General features: G+C 43.2%; 1 protein-coding gene across 1 annotated transcript in view; it reads right to left on the bottom strand.

The window, feature by feature from the left end:
- Positions 1-2,468: 2,468 nt before the first annotated feature.
- The window catches only part of LOC141063311 (uncharacterized), a 29,165-nt gene continuing 17,154 nt past the window's right edge, over positions 2,469-14,479 (bottom strand). Inside the window, exons 5-9 of the mRNA XM_073557366.1 lie at positions 14,233-14,412; positions 14,036-14,159; positions 13,855-13,952; positions 13,566-13,656; positions 2,469-4,116 (exon numbers count right to left, since the gene is read on the bottom strand). Of these exons, the coding sequence (XP_073413467.1) occupies positions 2,591-4,116; positions 13,566-13,656; positions 13,855-13,952; positions 14,036-14,159; positions 14,233-14,412 (2,019 nt within the window). The 3' untranslated portion in view covers positions 2,469-2,590. The remainder of the gene's footprint in view (positions 4,117-13,565; positions 13,657-13,854; positions 13,953-14,035; positions 14,160-14,232; positions 14,413-14,479) is intronic.

Genomic DNA, 14,479 nt, shown 5'->3' with positions numbered 1-14,479 from the left:
ACAGGCATTCAGCATAGCCCTGACGAAGAGGGAAGCCCCCCTCGAAACATGTTGGTTGGTTTGTGCCTCTCGTGCACCTGTCCTCCTCCCTGCCTGTGACGTCACAGTAGCTCCACCCCCCCACTCTCGCCGCGTCCTCGTCAATACTACCGGCCGGAGTACGCGAGGTGCTGGCGTCTACCCGCTCCCCTACTACACGCTGCATAGCTTATAGCTCCGTCAGCAGCCGCTGCCTCAGCCAGAGCCGCTGCCTCAGCCGCTGCCTCAGCCAGACTGTGACAGAGCAATCACCAGAAGTAAGTGCATAGAAGTCCTATTAGGACTAACTGATTATTGGAACTCTAGCATAATTAGGGTGTCTAGTGGATCCCGCCTTACACTGCATCGCTTATCACTCTATCAGCAGCTGCTGCCTCAGCCAGACTGTGACAGAGCAATCACGTGAAGTAAGTGCATAGAAGTCCTACCAGGACTAACTGGCTACTGGAACACTAGCACTATTTGTGGATCCCTCCTTACCCAGCACTTTCTCAATTTTTTAACAGTGGATATCGTCCTTGCACCGGCTCTAAATAAAGCCAACAAAGACCATTATAGAGAGTCAATCAGGATTTACACCTGGGTAGCATAACAAATCCAGCACAAGTAAGTGCATATGTACCCCAGGAACTGGGACTGAATATCAAGGTTGTGGTCACTGTTAGTAATTGAAATTCTCTTCATATTTAGTATTGTATCAATTGATCCACCATAAAGGGAACACCCCGAAGAGAATATAAACGTTAAGATACAACCAGTGAGTATGGTGGACATGCAGGGAGTGCTGTGACCTTTTGTATGTTGTATTGGTACCTTAATATATCATTGTTCCAATAGCATCAGCAGCTATAAAAACGAGATCTCTACCATCAGATAACCTGCAAACTACTTACCACGTAGACATCTCAACTTACACAGAATATTCTACATCAACCTCATTTTTAAGTAAGTACGTATAACTGCTGTTAAGTACTATTTCCCTTTTTTTTTTTTTTTAATACACATCTGCTCAGCATAGCGCGGTGAATCACACAAATATACGTTTCGCTCAGACTTTATAACAGGAGCCGACACAGTCCTGTCTCTTCACCAGCTGCATCTGAGTTTTTTGGATAGGTAGCGCCCGTGTTACTTTACCGTAATTATTTTAGACTTAACAAGTGTTCCTCATTCAGTATTTACAAAAAGGGTAAGAATGGAGATGAGATTATTATAGCATTACTTGATTATTTAAACTATTTGCATAGTTTTTCCCTCTCTGCTTTAGAAGTCAACAAACTGGCTCCATAACACAATGAATAATTAGCATATCAGCAATCATCACTAGTGATAAAGGATAAGCGCACAATAAAAGTCAATATTACCGGCTTACACAAACAAAAGTCTGTTTTCTTGACCAACCAGAAATCAACACTTACATTTAAAGCCAACATACAGATAACATTCTATTATTCTTCGTTTGCTAAAAATAGTCATCTGGTTCATTAAGATACAATGCTGTATGTCTTCACAATGACAAAAGTAAAAACAAAAAGTTTTTAAAAATATAAAAAAATATAAAAGTTCAAATCACCCCCCTTTCGCCCCTTTCAAAATAAAACAATAAAAAATCAAACATACACATATTTGTTATAGCCGAGTTCAGAATCGCCCGATCTATCAATATAAAAAAGAATTAACCCGATCGCTAAATGGCGTAACGAGAAAAAAGGTCAAAACGCCAGAATTACTTTTTTTGGCCGCAACATTGCATTGAAGGAAAGACCAAAAGATCGTATCTGCACCAAAATGGTCTCCATTAATAACGTCAGCTCGGCACACAAAAAATAAGCCTTCACCCAACCCGAGATCATGAAAAATGGAGACGTGACGGGTATCGGAAAATGGCGCAATTCTTTTATACTTTACCTAATAAAGAGGAGTTATTTTTACTGATACAGCGAGTATGGAAAGTATTCAGACCCCTTTAAATTTTTCACTCTTTGTTTCATTGCAGCCATTTGGTAAATTCAAATTCATACTATCTATTCCTGACACTGGAGGGGCTTATAAACTTCCGAAGTATATAGATTGATGTTTGGGATCTGCCAATATGGGGCTAGTTTTCTGACTGTTCTGAATAACATGATACATGATTTTAGTTTTTTTTTTTTTGTTTAGTCTCGCTTGAATAAAGGTCAATATTAAATAGTCTCCTGATGAGTCGCCTTTGGTGAGGACGATGAAACCCGTAGAAATGAAAGGCTTGGAGAGTGTGTAAATGTCACCTCACCCTATATACTGAGATGTGGGGTACATGTTTTTTCTATTAGTCACCTACTGACTAACCTTCAGGGGGTGAATTATGGGTATAGTTTTATATTTGCAATTAATAAGGTTTAGTTTTTTCCTTTCGTCAGCAAACATGAGGAATGACAAGAGACAACCCATTTAAGAAAATTCCATTTTGGTTAAAACTATTCCAACATTATGAACATATAAAAGTCTTCTCCCCTATGTGACATCTCTGATGTTTATTAACAGTTGATTTCCAAGTAAAATATTTCCCACATTAAGAAAATGAAAAAGGCTTCTCCTCTATGTGACTGCTCTGATGTCTAACAAGAAGTGCTTTCTGGTTAAAATATTTCCCACATTCTGAACTGGAAGAAGACTTCTCCCCTGTGTGAGTTCTCTGGTGGGTAAGAAAACGTGATTTCTGTGCAAAATATTTCCCACATTTTAAACATGAAAAAGGCTTCTCTTCTGTGTGGATTCTGTGGTGCTTAACACAATCTGATTTCTGTATAAAACATTTCCCACATTCTGAACAGGGAAAAGGCTTCTCCCCTGTGTGAATTCTTTGGTGATTAACACAAGCTGATTTATTGTTAAAACATTTCCCACATTCTGAACAGGAAAAAGGCTTCTCCCCTGTGTGAATTCTCTGGTGGGCAACAAAATGTGCTTTCTGTGCAAAATATTTCCCACATTCTGTACAAGAAAAGGGTTTCTCCCCTGTGTGAGTTCTCTGGTGCTTAACACAATTTGATTTCATGTTAAAACATTTCCCACATTCTGAACATGAAAAAAGTTTCTCCCCTGTGTGAGTTCTCTGGTGCTTAACACAATTTGATTTATTGTTAAAACATTTTCCACATTCTGAACAGGAAAAAGGCTTCTCCCCTGTGTGAGTTCTATGGTGATTAACCAAATCTGATTTCTTGTTAAAACATTTCCCACATTCTGAACATGAAAAAGGCTTCTCCCCTTTGTGAGTTCTCTGGTGCTTAACACAATTTGATTTCTTGTTAAAACATTTCCCACATTCGGAACATGAAAAAGGCTTCTCCCCTGTGTGATCTCTCTGGTGCGTAACACAATCTGATTTTTTGTTAAAACATTTCCCACATTCTGAACAGGGAAAAGGCTTCTCCCCTGTGTGAGTTCTCTTGTGGGTAAGAAAATGTGATTTCTGTCCAAAACATTTCCCACATTCTGAACATGAAAAAGGTTTCTCCCCTGTGTGAGTTCTCTGGTGAATAACACATTGTGATTTCTGGTTAAAACATTTCCCACATTCTGAACATGAAAAAGGCTTCTCCCCTGTGTGAGTTCTCTGGTGGTTAACAAAATGTGATTTCCGTGCAAAATATTTCCCACATTCTGAACAGGAAAAAGGCTTCTCCCCTGTGTGAATTCTCTGATGTGTAACAAAATGTGATTTATGTGCAAAACATTTCCCACATTCTGAACAGGAAAAAGGCTTCTCTCCTGTGTGGATTCTCTGGTGGGCAACAAAATGAGATTTCTTGTTAAAACATTTCCCACATTCTGAACATGAAAATGACTTCTTTGCTTTAGGAGCAGTTTGCTTTTTATTGCCTCTTTTGTGACTTTGATTTTCCTTAGTAGTCAGTAATGAATCAGAAGATGGGACCTGTTTCATAGGATCAGATGGCAGATCTTTGCTGTGAATGGATGATGATATATCTGGAGTAACAGCAATCACTTCAGTTGTATCTTGTAGGATCTCAAGATCATCAAATTTCAAATTTAAAGATGTCAGCTGTCCCTCTGATCTCCTGGTATAGTCATCTGCTAAGATAAAAACAATTATTTTTTAATAAAATATCCTTGAGTTTTATATTTTTGAACATTTCTACTTAAACTGTCCATAAAAATGGCAAGCTATGTATAAAACTTTAATTATTTACCAAGACAATGACAGTTCACAGTCTAATAGAAAACCTTGTTGGATGAGCCAGTAGTGTGCGGTGTTCAACTGTTTGTTCATTCTGCCTCCCAAATATCGAATAGAAAGAAACCAATCAATGTTATGTAGGCGAAAATAATACCAATTCTCATCTCACAAAAAACAAGTCCCCACTCAGGTCCATCATCTGTCAATGGAAAAACAGAGGTTCCCGCACTATTAGTGGCTCAAAGGCTGCTGAAAAGCAACAAGGTTTCTATAAACCAATCCAGCAAAATCCGCTCTCACTTCGGAGTCTTGCAGTGTGCGCAAACAACATTTAGGATCCCTGTATTGAGCAATATTATAGTGAGAAGAACCCACTTAATTTTTGGTGTGTGTCTCCTGGAGCACAATCTGGGCACTATGTGCTGGGTAATAAAATGGCAGATGTGTAATTTTCACTCTCCAACATCCACTGCGTGTTAATTTCTGGAACGTGACTGTGGAGTCAAAATATTCACTCCTCCTAAGGATTATAACCCTCAGTGAATTAATTTATAAAATGGAATCACTTTATGGGGATTTCGACTATTCTGGTTTTCTGTCATTTAGTTATATTAGGTCTTCTGCATATGGTGTGTCCAATCTCACCTGGGATCTGTTCCTGCTGTCCAGCTGGAGTAATCTGCTCCCTACTTCAGCCAATTGGAAAGTACCACACCCTACTAAAGCTCAAAGCACATGGCCGGAATCTGCCAGATACAGCGCTGTTCTCCTCTGGTTCAGTCCTCTGTGCTCAGCTTGCGGCTTGTGTATTTGTTCCTGCTGTGACCGTGGCCCGTTTACTGACTACTCTTGTGTCTTCTGATTCTGTCCTTCTGGTTCTGACCCAGCTACCTGACTATTCTTCTTGCCATCTAACACCACAGAATAGCAGGTAACACCATGGTCCAAGCCTAGAGGTCCCAGTGTAAGTCCAGATCCATGTAAAGGTGTAAAAGGGCAATGAGCAAGGCAATCCTTGGGATATGGACAGCAGAGAAGATAGAGCCAAGCATGTTCATGGAGGACATCTTTTGAGCTGCCAGGTGACCATGAACAGTGCTCCCAATACATTGTGTCTGCAAACTATTCCAGCTAGATCTGCATTCAAATAGCTAAATGGCGCTCCTTCCCTTCTGAACACTGCCATGTGACCAGACAGTAGTGTACAACCGTATATAGGGTATAGTGCGAAGCTGGAAAATAATTTGTAAGATCCATTTGTTTTCTATTATCCTTTGTGAAGAATTCCAAAGTTACCACCACATAAAGTGACACACGTCAGATATTAATAATGGGGCCTGATTAGGAACTACTGAAATGATCAAACTCCACAGTCTCCATCAGTAATAAATGAGTAGCTAGTGGTGAAACCTCTCTGGGGTAATTAGAGTATGGGTCTCGGAGACTTCACAATCTATACTATCCTAAGCTCCAATATTTTCTGTCAGATGAGTTTCAAGAAGAAATATTAGGCATTTAAAGAGAACTGTGTATAAGGCCGGTTTCACACGTCCTGATATTTCCGGTACCGGAGACGTCCATGTGTGCAATACTTGTGGTACCCATGTGACAACCATGTGCAGCATCAGTACCACATGGACGGCCGGCAGGGAAGAAGCGCTATAGTAAGCCCTGTTCCCCGGTGGCGGGTGCTGAAGACGCTCTCATCATTCTCCTCTGCTCTGCCGGCGGGGTGAATGATGAGAGTTATATTAAAGTCAGAATGATGACAGCAGGTGGGGGCTTTTGGGTCTATTACCCCCTTCAACCTACACCTGCTGCTACTAAGAACAGTGGCAGCAGGAGCGGATGATGGGAGTATTCCTCACCCGCCGCCTGCACTATAAGTAAATGAATGAAAAAAACGGCATGGGTTCCCCTGTATTTTCTATAACTAGTCTGGCAAAACTCACAACTGGGGGCTGCAACCCTCATCTGTCAGCTTCAGCAAGGCTGGTTATCAAGAAAAGAGGGGTCCCCACAGTTTTTTTTATTTAATAATTTAAGAAAACGGCCTGGGGTCCCCTCCATTTTTGACAACCAGCCTTGCTAAAGCTGACATCTGGGGGCTGGTATTCTCAAGCTTGTAAGGGGCCATGGATATTAACCCCCCCCAGCCTAAAAATAGCAGCACGCAGCTGCCCAGAAAAGCCACATCTATTAGATGCGCCATTCTGGCGCTTTGCCCGGCTCTTCCCACTTGCCCTATAGTGGTGGCAAGTGGGGTTCATATTTGTGGGGTTGATGTCACCCTTGTATTGTCATGTGACATCAAGCCCACGGCTTAGTAATGGAGAGATGTCTATAAGACACCTATCCATTTCTAATACTATAGTTATATGGTAAATACACAGCCATAATAAACTCTTTTATTAGAAATAAAGCAAAACGCAGTTTTCGCTTTTTTATTTAAAAATAACCCACAGAATTCTCACGGTGATCTGCTGTGAAGTCACTAAGCTTAAACTGTGGTGACCTCATCACTGACTTTTTCCCACGGTCCTGAGGTCACTGCAGTTCAGCCTGGTTGGAAACCTCGATGATGTCACTGCTGGTCAATGATACTGCGCTTACAGCAGCTCATTCACCAGTGGTTCTCAACCTGGACGGTCGCATCTTGGCACCAAACAGGTTGAAAACTAATTATCCCCCAGATAAAGATTACGGCGTGGGACAGAGCGACAGAAAGGTATGGTATATTGTTGTTTTTTATTTTTATTACAGGAGAACGAGCTCTTTGGTGGAAATAGGCGTTAGGTGAGTATAACTGTGTTTGTTGTTTTTAAATAAAAAAGGAAAACTGTTTTGTTTTATTTCTAATAAAAGACTTTATTCTGGCTGTGTCTTTATTTACCATGTAACTATGGGGTTAGTAATGGATAGACACCTTTCCATTACTAAGCCGTGGGCTTGATGTCACCTGACAATACAAAGGTGACATCAACCACACAAATATGAACCCCACTTGCCACTACAGGGCAAGTGGGAAGAGCCGGGCAAAGTGTCGGAATTGGCGCATCTAATAGATGTGTCTTTTTCGGGCAGCTGCGGGCTGGTTATTGTTTGATCTGTATTTGTAGTTTTCAGTTAATGAGATTCTCGTGCTTTGGGGTGGGTTTGTGGGAGTGGCTGTGGGCGGGTCTTATGTGGTGCTCTACGTACATATTCATCTATATTGGCTTATGACCCTGATCCTTCAGTGACCTGCCCCCTATTTTACATAAAAAACTACATCCAGAAAAATGTCACCGGCAATGGCATCTATAAGTAAGAGATATTACTGAACAGGCGCTGCCAGTGTCATTTGCACATTTTTTGTCTAAGCCTCACAATAGCCACAATATTATAGGCATTATCACCAATAATATCAATGCTATTATATGTATTATGTAATAATGGGGGGCAGGTCAGTGAGGGATCAGTGATCTGTCATAAGCCAATACAGATGAATATGTAATCAGCGCACCACATAAAGCCCCGCCCACAGCCCCACCCCAGTGCCCCACCCACAGCCCCGCCCCAGAGCACGAGAATTTCATGAACTGAAAACTACAAATACAGATTAAACAACAACCACAAGACGGATTTCATCACCAGGTATCATTGTAATCAGTATAACGGCGCTGACCTGACAGTGTCTGTAGGTTACTGAGCACAATCCTGCTGACAGGTTCCCTTTAAATTTAGATCTTAGACATTTGGAAGAGGCGATGGAGAGATTTTTTTCAAGACTATCACGGAGTTACAGACTCACATTAGGCAGGAAGGCCGATCCCACCACAATCAAACTATCATACAGAAGGAACAGGTTAAAAAAAAAAAAGACATAGAATAAAAAATGTTACATCCCCAACATCAACGTATGTACAAGGGGAGAACACTAAACTGGAGTTGCACTCATTTATGGTGGACCATTGGAGCCACTATGAGTCCTGACCAGAAGAGTAGAGAAAGACACTATTATTAACCCCTTCATGACCAAGCCTATTTTGACCTTAATGACCAGGACATTTTTTGCAATTCTGACCAATGTCCCTTTATGAGGTAATAACTCTGGACCGCTTCAATGGATCCTAGCGATTCTGAGAATATTTTTTCATGACATATTGGGCTTCATGTTAGTGGTAAATTTAGGTTGATAATTTTTGCGTTTATTTGTGAAAAAATCAGAAATTTGGGGGAAATTTTAAAAATTTCACAATTTTCAAAATTTGAATTTTTATTCTGTAAAACCAGAAAGTTATGTGACACAAAATAGTTACTAAATAACATTTACCACATGTCTGCTTTACATCAGCACTATTTTGGAAACAAAATTTTTTTTTGTTAGGAAGTTATAAGGGTTAAAAGTTGAGCAGTGATTTCTTATTTTTACAACAAAATTTACAAAACCATTTTTTTAGGGACCACCTCACATTTGAAGTCACTTTGAGGGGTCTATATGGCAGAAAATACCCAAAAGTGACACCATTCTAAAAACTGCACCCCTCAAGCTACTCAATACTACATTCAAGAAGATTATTAACCCTTCAGGTGTGTCACAGTGACTGAAGCAACATGGAAGGAAAAAATGGACATTTTAATTTTCCAACAAAAATTTTCTTTTAGCATCAATTTCTTTATTTTCACATGGGCAAAAGGATAAAATGGATCTTAAATTTTGTTGGGAAATTTCTCCTGAGTACACCGATACCTCATATGTGGTCATAAACCACAGTTTGGGTGCACAACAGGGCTCAGAAGGGAAGGAGCGCCATTTGACTTTTTGAATGGAAAATATGCTGGAATATTTAGCGGTTGCCATGTCGCGTTTGGAGAGCCCCTGTGTGCCTAAGCATTGGAGCTCCCCCACAAGTGACGCCATTTTGGAAACTAGACCCCCGAAGGAACTTATCTAGATGTGTGGTGAGCACCTTGAACCCCCAAGTGCTTCACAGAAGTTTATAACGCAAAGCTGTGAAAATAAAAAATCATTTTTTTCCCTCAAAAAATGATTTTTTAGCTTGCAATTTTTTATTTTCACAAGGGTAACAGGAGAAATTGGACCCCAAAATTTGTTGTCCAGTTTGTCCTGAGTACGCTGGTACCCCATATGTGGGGGGAACCATTGTTTGGGCACACATCAGGGCTCGGAATGGAAGTAGTGATGTTTTGAAATGCAGACTTTCAAGGAATGGTCTGCAGTCGTCGTTACATATGCCCCTGATGTGCCTAAACAGTAGAAACCCCCCACAAGTAACCCCATTTTGGAAACTAGACCTTCCAAGGAACTTATCTAGATGTCTGGTGAGCACTTTGAACCCCCAAGTGCTTCACAAAAGTTTATAACGCAGAGACGTGAAAATAAAAAAAACATTTTTTTCCACAAAAATAATTTTTTAGCCCCCAATTTTTTATTTTCCCAAGGGTAACAAGAGAAATTAGACCCCCAAAGTTGTTCTGAAATTTTTCCGGAGTACGCTGTTACCTCATATGTTGGGGTAAACCACTGTTTGGGCACACGTCAGGGCTTGGAAGGGAGGGAGCACCGTTTGACTTTTTGAACGCAAAATTGGCTGGAATCAATGTTAGCACCATGTCGCGTTTGGAGACCCCCTGATGTGCCTAAACAGTGGAAACCCCTCAATTCTAACTCCAACCCTAACCCCAACACACCCCTAACCCCAACACATCCCTAACCCTAATCCCAACCCTAACCATAATCCTAACCTCAACACACCCCTAACCCTAATCCCAAAACTGACGATAACCCTAACCACAAGTCTAACCCTAATCCCATCCCTAACCCCAACAAACCCCTAACTCTAATCTTAACCCTAATTCCAACCCTAACCCTAATTCCAACCCAAACCTTAACCCTAATTCCACCCTAACCCTAATTCCATCCTAACCCTAACCCTAATTCCAACCCTAACCCTAACCCTAATTCCACAATAATCTTAATTCCATCCCTAACCAGAATTCTAACCCTAATTCCAACCTTAACTGTTGTGAGCTCATCTGTTCATTCACCTTTTGTGTCCGAGGATCTCCCTCTTCTGGTGAAGGAAGGTAGTGAGGCTGATTTGGATGAAAGAAACCAAACACCTGATCAGGTGGATTGTGACTGGGTAACAGGAACTTCAGACTGGATATAAGGCAGCCGACGCCCTTCTGAGTGGCTGGTGATTTTCTCTGCTGGATTCTTGGAGACCAGTCTGATTCCTGCTTCCCAAAGATAAGTTTTTGCTCTGCTATTGAACTTATTAGTTTTGGTTCTGTTTACCTTGTTTTTTGAGTTCAGCCATCCCTGGCCGGGGGTGTGCTGGATTCTTAATCCTTGATCAGTGTTCTCTTTTGCTCTGCTTTCAGAATATTCTGAGTGCTGATATAGGGTTTGAAGTCTAGTGACTTCAGGGTCCTTTTTGCTTATCAGTTGTGTTGGTAATATTTTTAGCAGGGTTTTGTCGGATTGCAGACAGCAGCTTTTCTGTCCTGTCCTTTTTAGTTAGCTTTGGCCCCATCGTTTGCTCAACCTATCTTTCTATCTGTGTTAGTGTTTTCATCTTGTTTCACCGTCATTATATGTTGGGGGCTGCCTATTGCTTTGGGGTCTGCTCTGGGGCAGTCAGTTTTTCCCTTTTCTCTCTTTAGGCTTATTTAGATCTCCGGCTGTGACGAGGTGTCTAGGATCACCGTAGGAACACTCCACGGCTACTGCTAGTTGTGTGATAGGATTAGGGGTCTGCAATCCGCTAGTTTCCAACCTCTCTGATTTTCTGGGCTGAGCTTGTGTTTTGTTTTTTCCTCCTCGGTGACTCAATCATAACACCTAACCCTAATTCCAACCCTAACCCTAATTCCACTCTAACCCTAACCCTAACTCCACCCTAACCCTAATTCCACCCTAACCCTAATGGAAAAATGAAAATAAAAATGTTTTCTTTATTTTATTATTTGTTTCTACCTATGGGCGTATAGAGGGGGGGGGTTTATTTACGTTTTATTTTATTTTGATCACTGTGAGAGTTTATCACAGTGATCAAAATGAATGAATCGAATCTGCAGCCGGCAGATTTGAGCGGGCGCACTGCGCATGCGCCCACCATTTTCCAAGATGGCGGCACCCATGATCCGGGACCGCGGGACATCGGGAGCAACAGCGGCACTCGGAAGGTACCGGGGGTTGGGAGGGGATGTGATCGGACTGCGGGGGGAACGGAGGGAAGGCGGGGGGAGCAGATGATGACAGCGGAGGCAGATCTGTCATTCAGTGGCGTGGGGGCAGATCGCCGGTGTGGGGGGGTCGGATCGGTGTCTCCAAGCATGCCCGATGCTACTGCAGCATCAGCCATGGCTGGATTTGTAATATTTCATCAAATTTCATTGATGAAATATTATTATCGCTCTGATTGGCTGTTTCACTTTTAACATCCAATCAGAGCGATCATAGCCACATGGGGGCGAAGCCACCCCCCCTGTGGTGAAGTACAAAGCTCCCTGTGTGTGCGGGTGTGACGACTCCTGGAGTGGACCCTCTGGGTCATGGCACCAACCCTCCCAGGGCGAGCTGGCCTAGTGAGAACCACCCCCTATACAGGGAGTGTCAGGAGCAAGCCCCAGGGGATAAGATACCACGACTGCTGGCACCAGGCGGCCGGTTCACAGGAGACACGAGTGAGTGTGTCTGAAGGAAGGTGCAGGATACTAGGGAATACCAGCTGGATACATGGGTGTGCGCTAAATACAGGATAGTGCAAGACGGGTACAAGTGGGCACAAATGACGTGCAGCGACCAGTACGTCCGGATGTGAGCAAAACAGGACGCGTGCCAGAAACACGACAGAGTACTGAATTGAGCAACAGACGTGCCAAGAGGCGTAACAGAGCACAGGGACAAAGTGAGTGCCCGGAGGCACGGCTGAGCATGAAACAGAGCACAGGATCAGAGTGTGTGCCAAGAGGCACGACTGAGCATGAGACAAAGCAAAGTGAAAGTTCAGAACGTGTGCCAGGAGGCACAATAGAGTACAAAGCAGAGCAGAGGACCTGAATACAGCGCACAGCCAGGCAGGGACACAACCGACTAGGCCAGGAAGCACAACAATAATCAGGGACCTCCCATAGGGAGAGGTAGCCTGATATAGCACATGACCAGTACAGCTTCCGGGTCAGGTCCTAATGCCTGATAGCACATGACCACTACAGCTTCCGGGTCAGATCCTCCTTTACCATAGAGAGGACCGACCTGGAGACAGACCTGACAGGAGCGCGCACGCACAAGCGCGACATGGAGGGAGTGGAAACCTGGGTATGAGAAGTGCGCGTGCTCAGCCGACGGGGCCCCCTGAGCGGCCGCAGTGAGCGCGGCATGACAGCGGATAGGGTGACCTTTCAGTGACCCCGGTCACTCGACCCGCAGGAGGGCAATTATTTCATGACGCCACATAGGCGTCACTGGTCATATTGGCACGGCTTTTCATGATGCCTATGTGGCATCATTGGTCGGGAAGGGATTAAAGAGAAATGAATATTCAAGGCCCTCCAAGCCCATGGGCGTGGAATGCAGTGAATATTCATTTCTCTTTAGCAGTGGGAACAGGAGTTAGCCGCAGCCACCGGCTCCAGCCTCCTGTGACCCGCTGCTCCGCCAGAGCCGGTACATCCGAACTATAAGATGCACCCCCCATTTCCCTCCAGATTTTTGAAGGAAAAAAGTGTGTCTTTAGTCCAAAAAATATGGTAGTTTTAATACAAATTGAAAAGTCAGGATAAAGGGAAACTCTGCTGTTATTGTACAGAAATTCACACTTGGCCTCACTGCACATTTACTATTGTCGATTTTAAAAGGGAAGTTTGGCCAGAAAGACTGGACCTGGTCTTGTAGGGACCATGAGACATTCAGCAGCACAGAAGGGAGAGAAGAGTCATCCGATAAGATCTCAGGGACCTAGGAAGCCAACAGCATCATTACCCTCCGCTTTCTCTTACAGGCCCAGCATAATATTTTTCTTCAAGTGATTTTCTAACCTGTCAGCACATTCTACGTACGCTGTCATTTGGCTTTATAGTTTACAGATCTGGGCAGGTAACGGTCAGCGTCTCCTCAACCCAGGGAGTAGGTGGCTCCTCCAGGTTGTAAGGTCTATAGAAAAGGGCTTTCAATGCCCAAAGTCATTTGCAGTTTTGGTGGAGGAGAATGTTGTGGTCTAGAGGCAAAATGGTGATCATGGTAATACGGCCGGACTACACCACCGATAAAGCAGCCACAGCCGGTGACTGAGAGGAATCTGTGACGTCTCTGCATTCAGTGGTTACTACTCACCTGGGTAGTCATATGTGGCACTCTCCTCTTTACACCACTCATCATCTCTCACATATGTCTCTGTAGTATTAATATGGGTCAGATCTTCACCCTGAAACAAATATTGTAAAAGTCACAGACAGATGGAGAAGTCCCATCTATGATCAGCTCTAATCCTGCCATCTCCACCGTTCTCATTACACAAGTATAAAACATATAATACTGGTGGTTAAAACAAGACTGAGCACAAGACCTTCACAGCCATCTACACATCAAAGGGGAGATCTCCTGACACCTTCTCTCCATCTACCTGATGATCCTGAGGAGCACTGGGATCTTCTTGTTTACAGTCCTGTGGAAGAAGAGGATGGGGACATCTCTCTGGTGTTGTCCTCTTACTGGATAGATCTGGAGGAAACACATACAGGGACTAAATTCATTCTCTACATACAGATAATTATAGGCCGTGTGTATTTAGTCCTGTCTATTACCTGGTGATGTGAGGGGCTGGGGAACCTCCATTATGACATTCTTGTACAGATCTCTGTGTCCTTCTAAATACTCCCACTCCTCCATGGAGAAATAGACGGCGACATCCTGGCACCTTATAGGAACCTGACACATACAATGATACCGTCATCCCCCGATCCCTTCATAGCGTTACTGTATAATGTCCCAGCAGTGTCACCTCTCCAGTCAGCAGCTCAATCATCTTGTAGGTGAGGTCTAGGATCTTCTGGTCATTGATGTCCACATGGATCTGGGGGTGAGGTAGAGGCCCTGTGATTGGGCTCAGGGGTCTTCTCCATCCCTCAGACATAGGGTCCTGACAGCGATCACTAGAGGTCTTCATCACCACTGTGTAATCCTGGTAATGGAGAGACACATTAATAAATCTCACTACAGACATTTCCAGAGTCTTCTCCAGTTCTGTC

This window comes from Dendrobates tinctorius, unplaced genomic scaffold, assembly GCF_039654945.1.
Source record: "Dendrobates tinctorius isolate UK_male_01 unplaced genomic scaffold, ASM3965494v1 ptg000249l, whole genome shotgun sequence".
NCBI lineage: Eukaryota > Metazoa > Chordata > Amphibia > Anura > Dendrobatidae > Dendrobates > Dendrobates tinctorius.
Note: the sequence above shows the minus strand (reverse complement) of the source record. Positions and strands in the feature narration are given on the sequence as shown.